This window comes from Diaphorina citri, unplaced genomic scaffold (assembly GCF_000475195.1).
Source record: "Diaphorina citri unplaced genomic scaffold, Diaci psyllid genome assembly version 1.1 scaffold99, whole genome shotgun sequence".
NCBI lineage: Eukaryota > Metazoa > Arthropoda > Insecta > Hemiptera > Psyllidae > Diaphorina > Diaphorina citri.
The window spans coordinates 273,846-295,818 of NW_007377536.1; the positions used below are offsets into that span (position 1 = coordinate 273,846).

The 21,973-nt window shown below is 35.5% G+C and overlaps 1 protein-coding gene across 1 annotated transcript in view; it reads left to right on the plus strand.

Moving 5' to 3' along the window:
* Window positions 1-379: 379 nt before the first annotated feature.
* LOC103524437 overlaps window positions 380-21,973 on the plus strand; it is a 37,753-nt gene continuing 16,159 nt past the window's right edge. The window contains exons 1-3 of the mRNA XM_026819858.1: window positions 380-870; window positions 6,840-6,940; window positions 13,523-13,594. Coding sequence (XP_026675659.1) covers window positions 13,532-13,594 — 63 coding nt within the window. The 5' untranslated portion in view covers window positions 380-870; window positions 6,840-6,940; window positions 13,523-13,531. The remainder of the gene's footprint in view (window positions 871-6,839; window positions 6,941-13,522; window positions 13,595-21,973) is intronic.

Consider the following 21,973-nt stretch of genomic DNA (forward strand, 5'->3'; position numbering starts at 1 on the left):
AGAGACAAAACCAAAATAAATTAGTTTCTCCTTTGATCAACTTTCCTTTCAATAAGAATTTACCTGTCTTTTCGACCGGTAAATAATCTATAGATTCATCAAGATAGAACCTTGATGACCAGTAATCTAACTCTCTTGTCACTTGCTTGCAAGAAAATCACGTTTTTAGAATCAACTTTAGATCTTTCTTTTTTCTATCTAGAATGAAAGGGAATCAAAAATAGGTCGAACAGGTTTTTTTCTCTCTCTACTTGTATGGTCCGTTATGTATTGATCATCAGTGATCACTTGATCAGTAAAGCCATAGAGCTCCTCAATGAGAAGAATATGCAGATGTAGAACCCTTTACTGTGGGGAGACTCAGTGCTAGGGGAATAATGTAACCACCAAAATCATTACTTGAGTTCCGCAGGTCGATGCTCTGTCTGCAGTTTAATTCCCCCACTTATATGGACACATTTCCCCGGCAGCAGTCGGTGTATTACTTTAGATCCTCGGTCAAGGCTACCTTCTTCCTCAATTCTTCAGTTGTATCTCTAATTCCCATTGGAAGTGCCGAGTGCGTATTGATATCTGTTTCAAAGCTTGTGTGACGGTTTAGTTTTTAAAGTTTCTTTCTCCCCTATCTTTATAATTTTCTTTTAATTTACAGTGTGCTTTTCTAGTGCTAGATCATTTTTTATTGTTGCTGTTTATTTTCATTATTTTTTGTGTATTTTTTAAAAATTAATTTTGAAAATTATTTCAAGTGACGAAATAATTTTGATTTAAAAGGAGGAACATGTCTGGATTAGTGCTTATTTGAGATATCGTCTATTATAACCTGGATAAAGGACAAAAAAACAAATTAATTGGAGTGGCCCCAAAACGGTATGTAAGCAAGGTGTCTGTAATTACATATTACAATGATATTTTTACGTGCGGACAAATTAATTGGAGTGGCCCCAAAACGGTATGTAAGCAAGGTGTCTGTAATTACATATTACAATGATATTTTTACGTGCGGAATTATGTTGGGGTTGGGATATCTTTTTGAATCTTGACATGTGCACCGCATGTTCTTTTTTTTTTTTAAATGTGTCTTGACAAGCTTTTTGAAGATACCTAAATAAATCCTTGTAATAGTCTATGACTTTGGCATTATTTTTTTAAGCTCTGATTAAAAAAAAACTATCCCCATTTCTTTGGTCGAGATTTTCAAATCAAGACCCTTTTTAAGTCAGTTGTTACCATTATTGATATTATAGGTACACTGGTACACCCTCATGGAGATACCATTTCACTTATAACTTTATATTCGACGAACAAATTAAGGATATTTACAGAAAGTCTCAAAATCACAACTCCTGAAGTGCTCAAGCCTACTCAAATAACACTCATAAATCACTTACTCTGCGTAAGTAAAATCAATAAGTGTGTCTGTAATAACTACCCAAACTTGTATACCTAATTGCTTACATGAGTATATTCCGTAATTATTATTGCATCCAGCATGCTGCATTGTATAAATTAGAACAATATTACCATTCGGCATTATTTTTTTAAGCTCTGATTAAAAAAAAAAAAACTATCCCCATTTCTTTGGTCGAGATTTTCAAATCAAGACCCTTTTGAAGTCGTTAGTTGTTACCATTATTGATATTATAGGTACACTGGTACACCCTCATGGAGATACCATTTCACTTATAACTTATTCGACGAACAAATTAAAGATATTTACAGAAAGTCTCAAAATCACAACTCCTGAAGTGCTCAAGCCTACTCAAATAACACTCATAAATCACTTTACTCTGCGTACGTAAAATCAATAAGTGTGTCTATAATAACTACCCAAACTGGTATACCTAATTGCTTACATGAGTATATTCCGTAATTATTATTGCATCCAGCATGCTGCATTGTATAAATTAGAACAATATTACCATTACCAGTGAAACTGTACTTAATTCTACTCATGAAAAGATCTTGATTATTTACTTACCAAGTTAATGACTCAGAAAATTACACTAAATTATCGAGTAAGCTAATAAAGTACCTGGTTTTATTGTACAAACTACTGAAAATCAATTCTGTCATATTCTATTATTTTGCTTTTTACACGGGCAATACCGCCATTGCATTGATCGCTGCTCATTTAAGAAATACTCAGTAGCCCTCACGAGGCCAGGCTTCGAACACCGGAGGTGTTCGCCCCAGACCAGGACCACAATCCAAGTTTGAACTTGGTTTAAGTTAAACATATTGGATTGTGACTAGGGCTACAGAGTTTGAACTCTGTTTTTGTTTAACTCTTGGATTAAATAATCAGATTGCTCAATCCAAGAGTTAATCTTAAGTTTCAACACAGATTGTGGTCCTGGCCATTTAGTCGTACAAATAACCACGGTCTCGAACAATTTGGTATACATATTTGAAATGAAACGTTAAATTTTGATATGAAAGTAAACATGGGAGACATGTTTGTAGGTTCAGCAACATTTACTTTCTTTTCCTAATTTTAGACTGAGCATAAAAAGATATGTAGGTATGTACCAACCAAACAGAAGTCCTCAAGAGAATGTAATATTTACTTTCTTTTCCTAATTTTAGACTGAGCATAAAAAGATATGTAGGTATGTACCAACCAAACAGAAGTCCTCAAGAGAATGTAATACCTATGCCATTTTTTTTATATTTTTTTAGTTAAATTTATTTTTAGTTTTACTGTGTGTCTCAATATCTCATGCCGGACACTCACACTCAAGCGGTCTGAGCTTGAGTGTCCGTCATTACCTCATTACACCATGTTCCAGCTTTTCTTGAAACCGAGTCCGACAGACCTAACAATGTTCATCATAAACTCATATCCCACGTATTGTTATCTGTAGTATTTTGCTCAATACAAATTATGTAGTCGAGTCCGACAGACCTAACAATGTTCATCATAAACTCATATCCCACGTATTGTTATCTGTAGTATTTTGCTCAATACAAATTATGTAGTAGTAATCATGAGTTGTGGCGCAGACACTTCATTTCATTTGTGCTCTGGCTTGAGGAATTCCTTTCATAAGCACATCTCCTGGTGATTTGCTGATATTACTTTCTTCTTCAATGTGTCACTTTTCAATCAAAAGGTTCTCATTTATCTTGCTCATTCTACGTCAAATGCATGGAGTGTTGTGGATTGGATCAATAGCTGATTGGTTAATATCCAATTCCTGTTGTGAGTTTTATGATTTGTCAAATATCTATTTTTGCACAATGATTGTTACATGAAAGCTATCACCACAAAATCTTCCGGAGCGCTATCGGGGCAATCGACTAACGAGCGAAAACTTGCCTTTAAATAAAGGCTTATTTTTCCTGCACCGTATGTGAATAGTAAATCTGAGTTTTACATACTAACTAACCTTATTCTAGGCAATTTAGGTTCAATGGTTCATACGAACCAAATTCTCACATGCCAAGACCAAATGAATGTTTTATCATAAACGTACACGCGTTTTATTCATCTTTTTCCTTAGTTTAATTAGTCTTAATCCTTCATTATTAGTACCATCACACCTGTTTATAATGCTGAAGTATGCGGTTATACATACTTGCATCAAACATGGTATTGTCACAGGTACATAGCTAAATAAAGCAATTAGAAAGTAGAAGTGAAAACAAAATGAAACCTCCGACGAAAAGTCCTCGTATCGGATGGCATAGTGGTTAAAACGCTCGAATGGTGAACACAAGGACGTGGGTTCGATACCACCCGAGGCATATAATTTCATCCTCAACTATTTCATAATTTTCAAATGAAGACCACACAATAATAGAGCTACAAGGGTTAGGTAGTAAAAAAAACGACTTCGGTGTTAATCTCGCCTGGGTACCTTCCCCTCAAGGTATTAGTGGTGTAGAAAGTCGTGGTCAAAATGTGTCCTCACTCCGCTTACATTCTCGAAATGACTCAAAACTTTCATGCTTTAAACTCCTAAGGCTGTTGATATCTATGACAAATAGACACGTGTATGTCCCAGAAGTCTTTCAAACTTTTGAACGATTGGACATTTTTTAAATTCTGGTAAATCAGCGATATTTACGGATAAATGAACGATGAATAATTTAATTTCAATGACCGGAAAAGTTCAGTATGTCCCAGAAGTCTTTCAAACTTTTGAACAATTGGACATTTTTTAAATTCTGGTAAATCAGCGATATTTACGGATAAATGAACGATGAATAATTTAATTTCAATGACCGGAAAAGTTCCTCCGTCCGCTTCTAGAGAGTAGGTTTATCTTTTGTGTAGACTTGGTCTCCAAAAACTTACTAATGTGAACTCATTTTTTACCTGACACCGGACTACGGTTTCACAATGAAAAGGAATTTAAGAATTGTGATCTTCAATGAACTACCTGGACCTAGTCATGGAAATCAAGCCATTTTTTTAGCCTGTGTGAAATTTCATGGCAAAGTTCTACCTAGTAGACTATTTTGCATATAATCTTGTTACACCCTGTATAGAAGATGTAATAAAAATAATTTATAATAATAGTCTCGTACGGTGAACACAAGGACGTGGGTTCGATACCACCCGAGGCATATAATTTCATCCTCAACTATTTCATAATTTTCAAATGAAGACCACACAATAATAGAGCTACAAGGGTTAGGTAGTAAAAAAAAAACGCCTTCGGTGTTAATCTCGCCTGGGTACCTTCCCCTCAAGGTATTAGTGGTGTAGAAAGTCGTGGTCAAAATGTGTCCTTTATTTGAGAATTTTCAAATGAAGACCACACAATAATAGAGCTACAAGGGTTAGGTAGTAAAAAAAACGACTTCGGTGTTAATCTCGCCTGGGTACCTTCCCCTCAAGGTATTAGTGGTGTAGAAAGTCGTGGTCAAAATGTGTCCTCACTCCGCTTACATTCTCGAAATGACTCAAAACTTTCATGCTTTAAACTCCTAAGGCTGTTGATATCTATGACAAATAGACACGCTAAAGTACCTAAATCATATACAAAATCTTCTGGCTGATGTCTAGGACATGACTAATATACTTGTTCACCTGCAACTGTCAGAATTATTAATGCCACCAGAATCATATAATGATTAATTCACAAGTGGTCCGTCCGCTTCTAGAGAGTAGGTTTATCTTTTGTGTAGACTTGGTCTCCAAAAATTTACTAATGTGAACTCATTTTACTACACCTTTATTGCCTGACACCGGACTACGGTTTCACAATGAAAAGCAATTAAAGAATAGTGATCTTCCATGAACTACCTGGACCTAGTCATGGAAATCAAGCCATTTTTTAGCCTGTGTGAAATTTCATGGCAAAGTTCTTCTACCTAGTAGACTATTTTGCATATAATCTTGTTACACCCTGTATAGAAGATGTAATAAAAATAATTTATAATAATAGTCTCGTACTCGAACCCTTTTATCATCATGTGTTCCTCATAATAGTGCCTTTAAAAGTCCTAGTGGTTGACCCGTCCTTTGTACGGGACCACCACACACACACAAATACACCCCCCACACACACCACACCCTATTGTTGCTATTTATTTTCATTATTTTTTGTGTATTTTTTAAAAATTAATTTTGGAAATTATTTTAAGTGACGAAATAATTTTGATTTAAAAGGAGGAACATGTCTGGATTAGTGCTTATTTGAGATATCGTCTATTATAACCTGGATAAAGGGATATTCTGTCATGGAGTATCAAATGTAACATTATTTAACTTCAAATTAGTACCCATAAACTTGAAATTAATACCCATAAAAGCTACATGGGAGGTGAGAAATCTAATAAGAAGTGTGGTTTTCTCAAAAGATTTTATAATTTAACCAACCAACCAACCAACCAACCAAAAAAGTAACCAAACAACAGAATATTATTAGTAGTAACAGAAGGGGCGGGCACTTTAGATAATAAAATAAAGGAACTTATAAATAAAAACAACAACACATTAAAACAAATAGTAGTAATATATAAAAGAGCCAACAACAATAGCACAACACATGGGAACGAAGATGATACATTCCTGAGAATCATAAACAGGTCCCTATGAGAAAAGTAACCAAACAACAGAATATTATTAGTAGTAACAGAAGGGGCGGGCACTTTAATAAAATAAAGGAACTTATAAATAAAAACTAAAAACAACAACACATTAAAACAAATAGTAGTAATATATAAAAGAGCCAACAACAATACCACAACACATGGGAACGAAGATGATACATTCCTGAGAATCATAAACAGGTCCCTATGAGAAAAGTTTTCTGTCGGTTTTATTGTAAACTTGTTGGTCTTTGTATTTTGATAGGAAATTCACTTGGTTTCACTTTTATGGAGGAAGCTCGTTTCGAGGAGTCACTCTGAGGACTTTGATTTTTTGTTCGCTGATGGTTATCGATATTATAGCCATTTTGTCAACCATTCCTGCTGGTGTTTCCTCGCGATTGAGCAAACCCCTCATGCTGGGTTCTACACAGTTGACTCTCGGATTCGCGAACTCAGGTTGACGAAGTCTCGCGAGTTGTACGTTCTACACAAAAACACATGGTAACCCGGGATTTGCTCTTAGTTCCAAAAGATCACGTCGATTTTCCAACCCACAGCACTAGTGTGCCATGCATTTTTATGTTGAACGTACAACTGGTGTAGGCACAACGAGAATTCGTCAACCCGAGTTCGCAAATCCGAGATTCAGAACTGTTCAGAACCCAGCATGAAGAGAATGTATTGGTCTCAAAGACAATAATCCCTCATTCAGATGCCATATATGCCAAATTTACCTACGTTCATACATATTTGGTCTTGTTGTCTTATCCATTTCTATTTCCTTGTTCCAGATATTGATCAAAAATCTCCAACTCCAACAGAAATGACGGACACCCGAACGCTTTATAAATAGAACCAGCTCACTGCTATATCAACTTTTGGCCACCATTAGGTAAGAATAATAATGGTCCCTTATCTAGGTATACATTTTACGAATATAATCATTATGTGCTGAATCCCACGTATGCTCTCTTCTTTCAATAGGGTCTAAAATCACACTGGATTCTTCCGAAAATTAACAAAAATTTCACAAATACAGATCATTATATCTTTGAGCCACAAACACAAACCAAGAATCCCAAGATGCCAAAATCTTCAGTTCTGGTCCCAGGTTTATTACTTGTTTGGGTCAAAATCTAAAATTTGAGAACATTCCTACGATTTCCTACTGCTCCAAATTACAGACACATGCAAACTTTCCTGTAGGTACCTGATAATTTAAATTTCCTTGCATCTAATTAGGATCTAATTAGGATCGTCAAATTTCACAATAAGATATGAATGCAGAAACACAATGTAGTCAAGTACCTACATTATATTTAATAAACCACTTCATTACAAATTAATTAAAATAAACAACCTCAGTGAAAACAGGAGTACCCAAATATTTTAGCGGTATAAATTAATTAACCTAATAACAATAACACGCGGCTCATTATATCCCCCAGACATATTACACCAGTGGCGATGGCGCTGGGTTCAATGAGGATCATTGTCATAAGAATGCTCATCATCACTACACAGAGGATTTATTTGCCCAACCGAAAGATACTCACCATACATACATTTGGCTAGTTCGACAGTATGGTGTTATTCACAAAAAGCCCAGTCTGAGGCTTAGGTATAGGGGCAATTGCCCAAAGGATGGGTTAAGCTTATACGAATGGTGTTGGATTAATAGTTTTGCCTATGAATATAAATTTACTAGCAAGTAAGGAATCAAAATCTATATATCTTTCCATTTCAAATGAATTCAAGGAATTCGGGGTTATTTACTTGGGCCTGTGAATCTCTTTCCCATATAATATTCATACCATCCATCCATACGCCACTCAGATTGCTAATTTTACTTCTTCTTCTTCTTCTCCTTTTAATTAGGATTGTTTGGAAAGTAAAAGTTGATCACCAAGTTGATATGTACATCAGTTATGAATAATATTTTATGAAGTTACCTACCACAAATTCTGCAAAATACACATTTTTCACTGTTCCCCTCTCTCCCCTCTTTCACTCATACAGTTCTGATGTGAAACCCGGTCATACTTTGAAACTCCGATGCCCAAATAAGAATGCGCAACACTGAAGAAAAAGAATTGGCAACATAACAGGAAGGAGTTTTATGAAGTTACCACAAATTCTGCAAAATACACATTTTTCACTGTTCCCCTTTCTCCTAGCGCTAGCCATTTCTCTCATACAACATAGCTAAATACATTTCACTCATACAGTTCTGACGTGAAACCCGGTCATACTTTGAAACTCCGATGACCAAATAAGAATGCGCAACACTGAAGAAAAAGAATTGGCAACATAACAGGAAGGAATTCCGCGAGTATTTTGTCCCCAAGCACACGCGCAGGGCACTTGACCAATTTCCTTGAAGAGGTTAAAATAATAATATAAACCTTCCACATACCACCGGTCGTACTAGTAGAGGTCTGAGGTTGATGACTGGATTGGTAGCCGCGGGCTATTGACGCATTCACATACATTTTGAATGGATTACAACCAGGGCCGTAATGTCCTTTAGAGACTCTGGTTGGCATGGCATCGAGTGGTGGTATTCATTCTCCCGTTACCAAACTCTTTTGAACATCCTCAGCTACATAATATACAATAATACATCTCTGTGTATGACTAGAAATCTAAATTTCTCCTTATTTCACAACATTCAGCTGGATATTTACATTTATTGCGGAAGTCTTTGGTTGAAATCTTGGTCAAAGCAACCGTCACGTCGTTGTGCTCCGCACTAATTTGCCTTCGCCCCTGAGACTTACTCCAATCAAATCAACGAAGAAATGTAAAAAAAAAAACTGACGGAAGGAAATGGCCTGCTCCCTGTGTGTTTCTATGGGAAATTTGGTCGTAAAAAACGGCCATGTCTACGGAACGCGTTCCCGAGACATGTCTGGTTGGGGTTTTCCGATGTTTCTCATTGTGAACAAAGAAGATAGCGTTGAATAGTGAAAACAAGGGACCGTATGTATTATGGATGAATAGAGTACGTGATACGTGCGCTAAGCTTATTATCCTCCATAATAAACGCGTAATGAGCGTGAAAATTGATAAATCTCACATATTTCCTTCAACGAGAAAAGAAAAGTGATACAAAGAAGATAGCGTTGAATAGTGAAAACAAGGGACCGTATGTATTATGGATGAATAGAGTACGTGATACGTGCGTTAAGCTTATTATCCTCCATAATAAACGCGTAATGAGCGTGAAAATTGATAAATCTCACATATTTCCTTCAACGAGAAAAGAAAAGTGAAATCTTCGCGGAAGATATTGGAACCATGCAGGTATTAACTATAAGAATAGAGATATAGACAGGAGATTATACCAAGCATTCACTGAGAGACCCATTGAAGATAAGATCGTATTTCTAATGAAGTACCTATATGTAACCGATTCTGCCATCTATCGCGGCGAAACGGTCAACGTTATTGAAAACTAATTTCTTGATATGCTTCATGAACGAATGGACGAGTAATTAAAAATATCCACCCATGTGAGTAGGTAGAGTGCGCCTGTCTTTTAAGATTTGCTGTTAGTTCCTCACCGGAAAATTAAGAAACATGGGTTGCTTCATAGGTTCTGAAATACGGAAAATATCCACCCATGTGAGTACGTAGAGTGCGCCTGTCTTTTAAGATTTGCTGTTAGTTCCTCACCGGAAAATTAAGAAACATGGGTTGCTTCATAGGTTCTGAAATACGTACATATGCCCATTATGAACCTGCTTATCTATAGGTACTTTCGCAGTAGACTCAAGCTTTGAGATTCCTTTCTGCAATTTTTTCCATTTCTCATATTTTTTTCTTCTTTGTTCATAGTGATTTCCTCTAAACAAATCGGACAGACAAACAACACTTATGTACGTAGGTACATATATACCTACTCCATATTTCCTTTTATAGGTAGAGATTGGAAAAGGTTCCCAGAAGACACCTAGTATCTACTCTACTTTTACATGTTTCCAAAGCGTCATCTCACCTAGTCAGATACTTGTTTAAAGGACTGAATGACTCAACACAGCTCTAACAATAGAACCTAGAACTCTTGCATATATCTTTCTTATCCGCAATAATTGCTCTAAATTCTATGGTGATCCCATTAAGGTTAAAGCTTCACAGATGATTTTTTTGCAATTAATATCATGGTTGTTTAATACTCTTACCAAGATATTACCATCATATATAAATTACTAAACTAAAAGTCATGGTTCAAGCATTTCAAATTTATTAGAACCATTAACTAAGAGATGTAAGTGATTCAAATTGCTCTTATAATCGGATCAAACTTTCAGTGGTTGACTAGTTCATTCTCTTTTCTGCAACTTGCAAATACTGCTCCATCAAATAATGGCAATCAATATCTAATGATTATTTATTATTGCATGGGATTTTGTAGTGGCATTATGAGTTGTATTTACTGTAAAAAACGGAAGAAAAAACCGTAGTACCTCTCCGGCTTGAAATGATCTCGCGTGCTCCATGATAACTGTTTCCCACAACCAGTGAAATTCCCTCTAGACAAATCATGACTATATCACTATAGGTATTGAGTTATCTTCTGCTGCTGAGGTGGAGTTGAAATATTCGCGATAAAGCCTGGTACACATGATACGATTTTTTCTTGCGATCTGATTGTACGATAAGATTGTATGATAAATCGTTCGTGTGGACGTAAAACTGTGTAAAATTTCTGGGTCCGGTATACACGGACAAAACTGAACAATTTATCGTGTGATCTGATCCTAGGAAAAATGCCAGGCTTAAATGAAAGTGGTCACATGAAAAAAAAAAAAAAAAAAAAAAAAAAAAAAAAAAAAAAAAAAAAAAAATTTTTTCCTTTCTTTCTCTCTCTTTCTCTCTCTCTCTCTCTCTCTTCTTTCTCTTCCTTCCTTCCTTTCTCTCTCTCTTCTTTCTCTTCCTTCCTTTCTTTCTCTCTCTTTCTCTCTCTCTCTCTCTCTCTTCTTTCTCTTCCTTCCTTCCTTTCTCTCTCTCTTCTTTCTCTTCCTTCCTTTCTTTCTCTCTCTTTCTCTCTCTCTCTCTCTCTCTTCTTTCTCTTCCTTCCTTCCTTTCTCTCTCTCTTCTTTCTCTTCCTTCCTTTCTTTCTCTCTCTTTCTCTCTCTCTCTCTCTCTCTTCTTTCTCTTCCTTCCTTCCTTTCTCTCTCTCTTCTTTCTCTTCCTTCCTTTCTTTCTCTCTCTTTCTCTCTCTCTCTCTCTCTCTTCTTTCTCTTCCTTCCTTCCTTTCTCTCTCTCTTCTTTCTCTTCCTTCCTTTCTTTCTCTCTCTTTCTCTCTCTCTCTCTCTCTCTTCTTTCTCTTCCTTCCTTCCTTTCTCTCTCTCTTCTTTCTCTTCCTTCCTTTCTTTCTCTCTCTTTCTCTCTCTCTCTCTCTCTCTTCTTTCTCTTCCTTCCTTTCTTTCTCTCTCTTTCTCTCTCTCTCTCTCTCTCTTCTTTCTCTTCCTTCCTTTCTTTCTCTCTCTTTCTCTCTCTCTCTCTCTCTCTTCTTTCTCTTCCTTCCTTTCTTTCTCTCTCTTTCTCTCTCTCTCTCTCTCTCTTCTTTCTCTTCCTTCCTTTCTTTCTCTCTCTCTCTTCTTTCTCTTCCTTCCTTTCTTTCTCTTCCTTCCTTTCTTTCTCTCTCTTTCTCTCTCTCTCTCTCTCTCTCTATCTTCTTTCTCTTCCTTCCTTTCTTTCTCTTCCTTCCTTTCTTTCTCTCTCTTTCTCTCTCTCTCTCTCTCTCTCTATCTTCTTTCTCTTCCTTCCTTTCTTTCTCTCTCTCCTCTTTCTCTTCCTTCCTTTCTTTCTCTCTCTCTCTCTTCTTTCTCTTCCTTCCTTCCTTTCTCTCTCTCTTCTTTCTCTTCCTTCCTTTCTTTCTCTCTCTTTCTCTCTCTCTCTCTCTCTCTTCTTTCTCTTCCTTCCTTTCTTTCTCTCTCTCTCTCTCTCTTCTTTCTCTTCCTTCCTTTCTTTCTCTCTCTCTCTTTCTCTCTTCTTTCTCTTCCTTCCTTTCTTTCGATCTCTCTCGGCTTGGAACGACCAGATATATTTTGTCAGTAAAAAAAAGGAATAAAAAACCAAGCTCTATAAACAAAACACTACAGTAATAGTTATAAGACAACCGTCTGGTACAAGAGTGTTTAGCCTGGAGCGACGATTCTGAGTTTGACACACTTTTAATAAAATACTTCACATACCAAACTCTGATAGTACCTTGTTCGGTACTAAAAGCACTTTGCATCCAATTCCGGCTCAGGGAACAGAAATAACTTTCCTTTCTACAAACTTACACATGGAGACAGCTATTATATGAACTGAATTTGTGAGATAAAGGAAAAGCAAACCACATGGAAAATCTGCTTCTGTAGAAACTTCAAGTGAAAATTTCCAGCCAATCCTGGCAAACTTTGAATCGGAATATTTTGAAGGCAATTCTAGAAGCGAAGAGGCTATCTTGTTACTCAAGATCTTAGGCAGGTTCATGGCAAAGCAGTCAAGCTTCAAGATCAAGGGGGAATTTATCCAATCCTGGCAAACTTTGAATCGGAATATTTTGAAGGCAATTGTAGAAGCGAAGAGGCTATCTTGTTACTCAAGATCTTAGGCAGGTTCATGGCAAAGCAGTCAAGCTTCAAGATCAAGGAAATCCTGGCAAACTTTGAATCGGAATATTTCGAAGGCAATTGTAGAAGCGAAGAGGCTATCTTGTTACTCAAGATCTTAGGCAGGTTCATGGCAAAGCAGTCAAGCTTCAAGATCAAGGGGGAATTTATCTTGTTTGATGGTAAAAGTAGTCATCATAATATCATCGTCGTCCTCCTCTATAGTTTTCACTGACGCTGGCATACACCGTGGAGTCAATCAACACGTTAACAAGCCTACTCTCAGTTGGATTTGAATTGGAAACTCGAAATCACCTAAACGACGAAGTTGATGGTCGGTTTCAAAGAATTGTTAGAACCTATAAACATTAAAAGAAATGGGAGCAAATAAATGAGAAATTTGTTTCAAAGAATTGTTAGAACCTATAAACATTAAAAGAAATGGGAGCAAATAAATGAGAAATTAAAGATCAGTCGTCTCTAATCTCTGTATCAGCATTTTACAGATATCAATTATAAAGTGTGTTGATCTTTACTGCTAGCTAATGACTTCCTGTTTAATGTCTCCATTTCTATTCTTTTATGATTTTATAATTGCTTGTGTAAGAAAATCCGAACCCAAGTCAAACAATAACTAATTGTTATTAAACTCATTATGCATTCGAGGGTGCCTATAACGATATCTAATGATTTGTGTTGCAAGAAATCCAGCTTATGTAACTGCACTTGTAGTTTTATTAAACTCATTATGCATTCGAGGGTGCCTATAACGATATCTAATGATTTGTGTTGCAAGAAATCCAGCTTATGTAACTGCACTTGTGTTACAAGAAATTCAACTAATGAAAGTTTTCGTTCTGTTTCAGGAATTGAAGATGAAGGACCCGCCACCTTTGATACAGATAGCAATCAGTTACATATTGACGTTACGATTTATGGTAAGATTCCCATTTATTTTATATGACTGAGGCCTCTGTAATTATTCTAATCTAACTAAGGGAACTTCTAATGGTCTACACACATGTAATTCGTTCAGTAAGTTGTTGAATTTAGAATAATCTTGTTGACTTGATAAGGAGAACCAAAAAGGCAGATATATTTTGCAGAACTTGAAAGAATTATTACAGTTTATTTATTAAAAGCCGACATGTTTCGGAGGCGCTCCCTCCATCATCAGGGCTACAGGAAACACTAAACACTAAACGAGGTACACTGAACACAGAAGACTAGAAGAGATCACAGAAAGAGGGTAGGTATAAGGTTAAACTGAAATAATTCTTTGAAGTTCTGCAAAATATATCTGCCTTTTTGGTTCTCCTTATCAAGTCAACAAGATTATTCTAAATTCAACAACTTACTGAACGAATTACATGTGTGTAGACCATTAGAAGTTCTCTTAGTTAGATTAGAATAATTACAGAGGCCTCAGTCATATAAGATAAATGGGAATCTTACCATAAATCGTAACGTCAATATGTAACTGATTGCTATCTGTATCAAAGGTGGCGGGTCCTTCATCTTCAATTCCTGAAACAGAACGAAAACTTTCATTAGTTGAATTTCTTGTAACACAAGTGCAGTTACATAAGCTGGATTTCTTGCAACACAAATCATTAGATATCGTTATAGGCACCCTCGAATGCATAATGAGTTTAATAAAACTAATTGTTTGACTTGGGTTCGGATTTTCTTACACAAGCAATTATAAAATCATAAAAGAATAGAAATGGAGACATTAAACAGGAAGTCATTAGCTAGCAGTAAAGATCAACACACTTTATAATTGATATCTGTAAAATGCTGATACAGAGATTAGAGACGACTGATCTTTAATTTCTCATTTATTTGCTCCCATTTCTTTTAATGTTTATAGGTTCTAACAATTCTTTGAAACAGACCATCAACTTCGTCGTTTAGGTGATTTCGAGTTTCCAATTCAAATCCAACTGAGAGTAGGCTTGTTAACGTGTTGATTGACTCCACGGTGTATGCCAGCGTCAGTGAAAACTATAGAGGAGGACGACGATGATATTATGATGACTACTTTTACCATCAAACAAGATAAATTCCCCCTTGATCTTGAAGCTTGACTGCTTTGCCATGAACCTGCCTAAGATCTTGAGTAACAAGATAGCCTCTTCGCTCTCGTATCACTATAGGTATTGAGTTATCTTCTGCTGCTGAGGTGGAGTTGAAATATTCGCGATAAAGCCTGGTACACATGATACGATTTTTTCTTGCGATCTGATTGTACGATAAGATTGTATGATAAATCGTTCGTGTGGACGTAAAACTGTGTAAAATTTCTGGGTCCGGTATACACGGACAAAACTGAACAATTTATCGTGTGATCTGATCCTAGGAAAAATGCCAGGCTTAAATGAAAGTGGTCACATGAAAAAAAAAAAAAAAAAAAAAAAAAAAAAAAAAAACCAAAAATTTTGCTTGGAAAAAAATAAAAAAAAAAAAAAAAAAAAAACCTCAGAATTTTGCTTGGAAAAAATTAAAAACTTTCGAGGTCTTATCGATCGATAATAGAGGCGAAGTGTCGATTTTATTTTCGATCGATATAATCACAGCACACCACGACTTTAGCTCATTCATTAGATTCTTTTATTCCTATAGGTACCTAGGTAATCTAGGTATCTGCCTAATCTATTAGCCAAAAATACTATTCACACTCTTACCTTTAAATTTATGTACCTGAACTAACACTAACGATGCGTTACGAGCTTTTCAACAATAACATCATTGTCATTATACATTTTATGGCCTTATTTCCTATTTCTTTTCTCTTTATTTCATTTATTAGATGCAAAACTCCAGAAAATTTAATGTACCTAATTTATTTATTCCAATTTTGATGAGAGTACCTATCTCAATTTTTGGAACTCAGTACCTACTTTAATGTGAGCTAATGAGTGGTGCTTTAAAATTTTGTTTCATTTTCATTAAAAATCCAATTTCCTGACCTGTTATTAGTCAGAATTTTTACGAGTTATTGGACTCTGGTCACACCTGTAAAGTAGGTAGTGGGTGTGTTGGTCCATAAAATTTATTACACTTTATTTTCATCGACTCTGTCCAGTTATTGACGTAGAAGATGTGGGTACTGTTTTACATCTAGGGATTTTAGAATTTTTAGTTCTCTGACCTTGATTAATGACTAGAATAATTCTAGTAGAATTCGAGAATACATTATACATTATTAGTTCACTTTCATTGTAGGCACCATTCACCTGCTGATTTATATTTTAATCAATCCGAAATGAAGTTCCTATAAATATTGTAAGTTGTAGGTATGTAAGTGTGAAACCATTGAAACATTTTTGAGAATTTAGCTCATTTTGGGTGGGTAGGAAGGTACATACTCACTTATCAAATTCAATTTTCGTTTTTAACTGATGTTCTGGCAATTTTTGAAAAACAAAACCACTCATGTCTTCTGACTTGTCCTTATTTTCAATCTCATTCTCATTTATCTACTTGTGTGGAGTGTGTGGTCCCCTGGCTCCTGAGGGCAAAAATGTATTCCCCATTATCAATTCCACTTCCAATCCTGTACTATGTTAGGAATTTCTTAAATTATTTCATGAATAATTTATCAACAGCATCAGAGACATTATCACCGACTATCCCATAGATTTTAACCATTTCTTCGATCTAACATTTGACCTCATCACCTGTTGGGTTTTTGTCAAATGGCTGGATATGTATATTCTATCAATTAACTATATGTGTCTTCTTTGAGAATACTCAGATGTGATTTGAGCCCATGATATAATTTCAGTTATGCTTCCAAACTAATAGTTATTTTTTTATATGTGTATCTCATTCGTTGTACTAATACTAAGTAGATAATTATACACAAGTTCTACCATATGCCTACAACATCCAAGGAAATAGTTAGTATAACTATGCCAACGACTAGATACATATAAACTACTTATCATAATCTCTACTGAAGATTCATTCTATCAAAGTATAAATCTATATGTGTATCTCATTCGTTATACTAATACTAAGTAGATAATTATACACAAGTTCTACCATATGCCTACAACATCCAAGGAGATAGTTAGTATAACTATGCCAACGACTAGATACATATAAACTACTTATCATAATCTCTACTGAAGATTCATTCTATCAAAGTATAAATTCTTCTCCGGATATATGGTACAAGTGGCTACACATTAGAAAAGACCCACCTAGCTGTTGAAACGGGAAGCTTTGATGATAATCCGACACATTGTCAATAATTTTATATCTTAAATATTTAAGCTAGGAAAAGACCCACCTAGCTGTTGAAACGGGAAGCTTTGATGATAATCCGACACATTGTCAATAATTTTATATCTTAAATATTTAAGCTATAATCTGTCTGAGTAGCTATACCCAATGTTCAACAGGTTCCTACTTTGTAATAAGGAATGCTGAAAACCAAATGAAACCTAGAGGTGCTTATTTAACCAAACTTAAGATAAAGGTTCTGAACTTAAGCTAGAGGTTCCTATCTAAATCGAACCGAAGATAGAGGTTCCTATTTCCTATTTAATCTTCTTTCTCTTCCTTCCTTCCTTTCTTTCTCTATCTTCTTTCTCTTCCTTCCTTTCTTTCTCTATCTTCTTTCTCTTCCTTCCTTCCTTTCTTTCTCTCTCTTCTTTCTCTTCCTCTAAATCGAACCGAAGATAGAGGTTCCTATTTCCTATTTAAATCAAACCTAAGTCAGAAGAACCTATTTACCCAAAACGGTTCTATGATATCAAAACACGCAACCTGTCAGGTATTGGGGATTGATGTTTGAGTTACTGGTTGTAATGGACGTCACGTGTGTTATCCAGATAGATTCATGAAACATATTTTGTTGATATAGGCCATTCTAGACATGTGCTTGTCTATGTCAAGTTACCTACCAGTTTTAAAAGTTTCATTTTTCATAGAGATAGATGGTCAACAAATTTCGAAAAAGAGCCAAATACATGTCATACTCGTATAACTTTTGATAGTAAATTTATGGAACAAAATCTTCCCATTTTATCTTTTTCGCGAAGTGTAAAGTTGTAGTTCTTTTCAGGAACAAGCCCCTGGGTGAGACTATATGGACACTCTCTGTACCTATGTACTTATATTTATATTCACAAGTTGTTAATTCAATTAATTTTAATTCAAGAAAGTATCAAACTAGATCAGAAAAAGAATCAAATAATCCTCTCAATTAAACCAGATTTGCTCAGACTAGCTTTGATTTTACCTTGGTGACTTGGTGAGATCTAGCTTTATAGGTTCTTATGACTAGATCCAACTTTGCTTTGACACTGGTTTTCTATTTTCACAGCACCTGTGCTCTCAACTATGTAAGAAATTAATTATATGTTTGATTAGGCATTATTTCTTTTTCTGGACTAGATGTTACTAGTATACACAGGTGGGCGTTCACAACTAACACCTCTATATTACTTGGTTATAAATCTTACACACGCGGAGCAATAAATCCTGCCATTGACAAAATTCCAAACTTTCAAATATGTTAGGCTCAATCCCCGAACTGAGAAACAGGTTGAAATACCGGCGAAAAGGCGAGGATTAATAATAACAACCCATGTTTATTTTGTCTACCACTGCACTTGGAGAGAAAGACACCAACTAGACACAAATGACAACGAAAACAAAAGAGGTGATGGTGCATTTGTAAATGTCAATCGGCGCGGCGGATTGATCGTTTTTTTTTTTTCGCTCTTTGGGCAAATTTGGCGATTGAGCCTAACATATGTACCTAGTAAACTAAAATAATTTATTCATAGTGTTCTTGCTTTCATTCTAAATTGAATACCTATTACTTTGTATTTATGTGTGTTAACATATTATAATATTATTAAGTAGATACCCGCTCTTTGGGCAAATTTGGCGATTGAGCCTAACATATGTACCTAGTAAACTAAAATAATTTATTAATAGTGTTCTTGCTTTCATTCTAAATTGAATACCTATTACTTTGTATTTATGTGTGTTAACATATTATAATATTATTAAGTAGATACCTATTTGCCTACAATATTGGTTTAAATTATTTAATGTCTAGGTTTATGTAGGTACCTACATAACTACATATGTATATGACCTGTACCAACAAGCGTAAAACAACATACATTGTCATATAATTATCATTCAAATGTCTCATCATGACTCAAAGGACTACATCTTCGAAATATAATGTCCGAGTTTGTAAACCTCCAGTCGAATTTAAGATGCATCAGTACGTTGGAGGCATCCTGTATTTATTCATTTTCAAATATCAAAAGAGTAACTTCAATGTCAATGAACTCAAGTTGAACAATATGCCAAATGTCTTTTGAAAGAAGAAAAAAATTTCGTCCCTATTCGCGACCTCTTGGTTAACTCTGTCTAGAAGATATGTTTTTGGCTTAAATTTGGGTTTTTTAAATGCCAATGTGTTAATTTATCATGAGACTACAGACATGTAAAGTCTCAATAATATTTCAAGTCGTGAGGTGTGATATCAGGCAAAGGTTACCTATTTTTGGACCAAAAACATGTTGAGAGGTTGAGACACCTTTATCTTCCATTTTATCTGCTCAAGTAAGGGCCGACATTTCTACTTTTTCATTCTGGGTAAAATAATGGCAGGAAACACTTTCAGTAACAAGTCTTGGTATAAGGTTAAACTGAAATAATTCTTTGAAGTTCTGCAAAATATATCTGCCTTTTTGGTTCTCCTTATCAAGTTGACCCACAGAACTTATATATTCTAACTAAGGGAACTTCTAATGGTCTACACACATGTAATTCGTTCAGTAAGTTGTTGAATTTAGAATAATCTTGTTGTTAAGAAAAATAGAACCAAAAAGGCAGATATATTTTGCAGAACTTGAAAGAATTATTACAGTTTATTTATTTCTTGTTGTTAAGAAAAATACTGTTGTTGTCTTTAAGACTGTTACTTGTAGATTCCTTGATATCATAGCTCTTTTTTCTTCCTTCTAATTCATTTATGATGTCATCCAGATATATCATTGTTCATTGACCTGGATTTTTTAGTACTGTTTTATTTTAAGGCTTCAATACTCTATCAGTAAGAATTTTAACTTGTTCTTGTAGAAGTGATATTGCTGCAAGCAGTTTATCATTTCTCGAGTGTTCCGGGTCTTTAGAACAGCAAGTGCATTCGAATTTGAGGTATTGTTCATTTAACGCCTGCCTCCATTGTATGACCTCCATTGTATATATTTTCGCAGGAATTGCATTTTGCATGATATTCAGCAGTTTCTGCACATGTGGAACACTGTTTCTTTTTTGTCATGCACCATTTTGACGAGATCCCGACTACTTCCCGTTCCGTACAAAGGGCGACCAACCCACTCGTTGCGTTGCGCCGTTTCTAAAATATTTCAACGATTCTTCAGTAGAGTTAAAAGAACAAAAGTATAGTCAACTATCTTTAGAACAGCAAGTGCATTCGAATTTGAGGTATTGTTCATTTAACGCCTGCCTCCATTGTATATATTTTCGCAGGAATTGCATTTTGCATGATATTCAGCAGTTTCTGCACATGTGGAACACTGTTTCTTTTTTGTCAAACAACATTCAGCTGGATATTTACATTTATTGCGGAAGTCTTTGGTCGAAATCTTGGTCAAAGCAACCGTCACGTCAATGTGCTCCGCACTAATTTGCCTTCGCCCCTGAGACTTACTCCAATCAAATCAACGAAGAAATGAAAAAAAAAAAAACTGACGGAAGGAAATGGCCTGCTCCCTGTGTGTTTCTATGGGAAATTTGGTCGTAAAAAACGGCCATGTCTACGGAAGTCAACTTTACTGATCACGATATACCTATACGCTGTACGTACCTCGTTTCTTGTCTGCACTTCCATTACCTATGAACTTTGACTAGTTCGTTAATTTATCATGAGACTACAGACATGTAAAGTCTCAATAATATTTCAAGTCGTGAGGTGTGATATCAGGCAAAGGTTACCTATTTTTGGACCAAAAACATGTTGAGAGGTTGAGACACCTTTATCTTCCATTTTATCTGCTCAAGTAAGGGCTGACATTTCTACTTTTTCATTCTGGGTAAAATAATGGCAGGAAACACTTTCAGTAACAAGTCTTGTAAGTTTTAACGACAATCTAACTTGAGGTAAAAATGAAGACATTATTTCTTCCGTTTTTCCTGGTATGTTCTTAATGTATTAACAAGCTTGAATTCTACTGATAGTCCCCTTACAGAAGATTTATTAAACACAGTTTATTCAGGTGGTGTATTGGTCAGTACCTGAATTAGGGTTCATAAAATAACGGACGTGGGTTCTCACTACTCGTAGATAGCGATAGACAAAAGTTCCTTTACATTCATTAATGAAAATTTCAAGTCGCCTAGTGGTGGGAAGATTATTGATAGCCAAACCGCGACACATTCTCAAATTTATACAACCTGCATGCTCTTACCCATGTAGAAGCGCTATGTCTATTTTTAATCTCATATTAATAACCACACGTAATTTCTTTCACTTCTTGCTCTGATGATTTTGAAATAAATGTGAACTTGTCTCGGGTAGCTGACTGGTCAAGCTATGTCTATCTTTAATCTAATATATTAATAACCACACGTAATTTCTTTCACTTCTTGCTCTGATGATTTTGAAATAAATGTGAACTTGTCTCGGGTAGCTGACTGGTCATCACACTCCAGACAACATGTATGAGATTGACCAGCTCCAGTCTGATATACATGGTCATAATTAACTACTATTAACTATACCATGCGTGTGTGGAAGAGAGAGGGAGAAAAATCTATCAAAACTGGTGGATGTGCCAATTTCACGCTAGAAGGGAAAGATAAGCATGTGAATATGGTGTTGGGGTGCATGGTGCATTTAACACATCCGCTAAACTTTGATTCTCTCTCTCCCTCCCTCCCTCTCTCTCTCCCTCCCTCTCTCTCCCTCTCTCTCATGGATATGGTCTCCCACCCTCACACTTCTCCTATTCTTGTTTGTCAAACAACTTTAATTTATTTACATGAGAGCTATTATGGATATGGTCTCCCACCCTCACACTTCTCCTATTCTTATTTGTCAAACAACTTTAATTTATTTACATGAGAGCTATTAAATTTATATTGCCTGACATAAAGTGAAGCATTCTGGACAAAAAATCAAATCAAACCTGCTCAATTTAAACGGGGGAGAGAAAGATTATTGCCATGATTAACGAAGAGTGAAACCAAAAGTGAACTAATTAATTTTATTGATTTTATTCTATGTATTAAAAAAGTTCTTGAATTTCAATTTC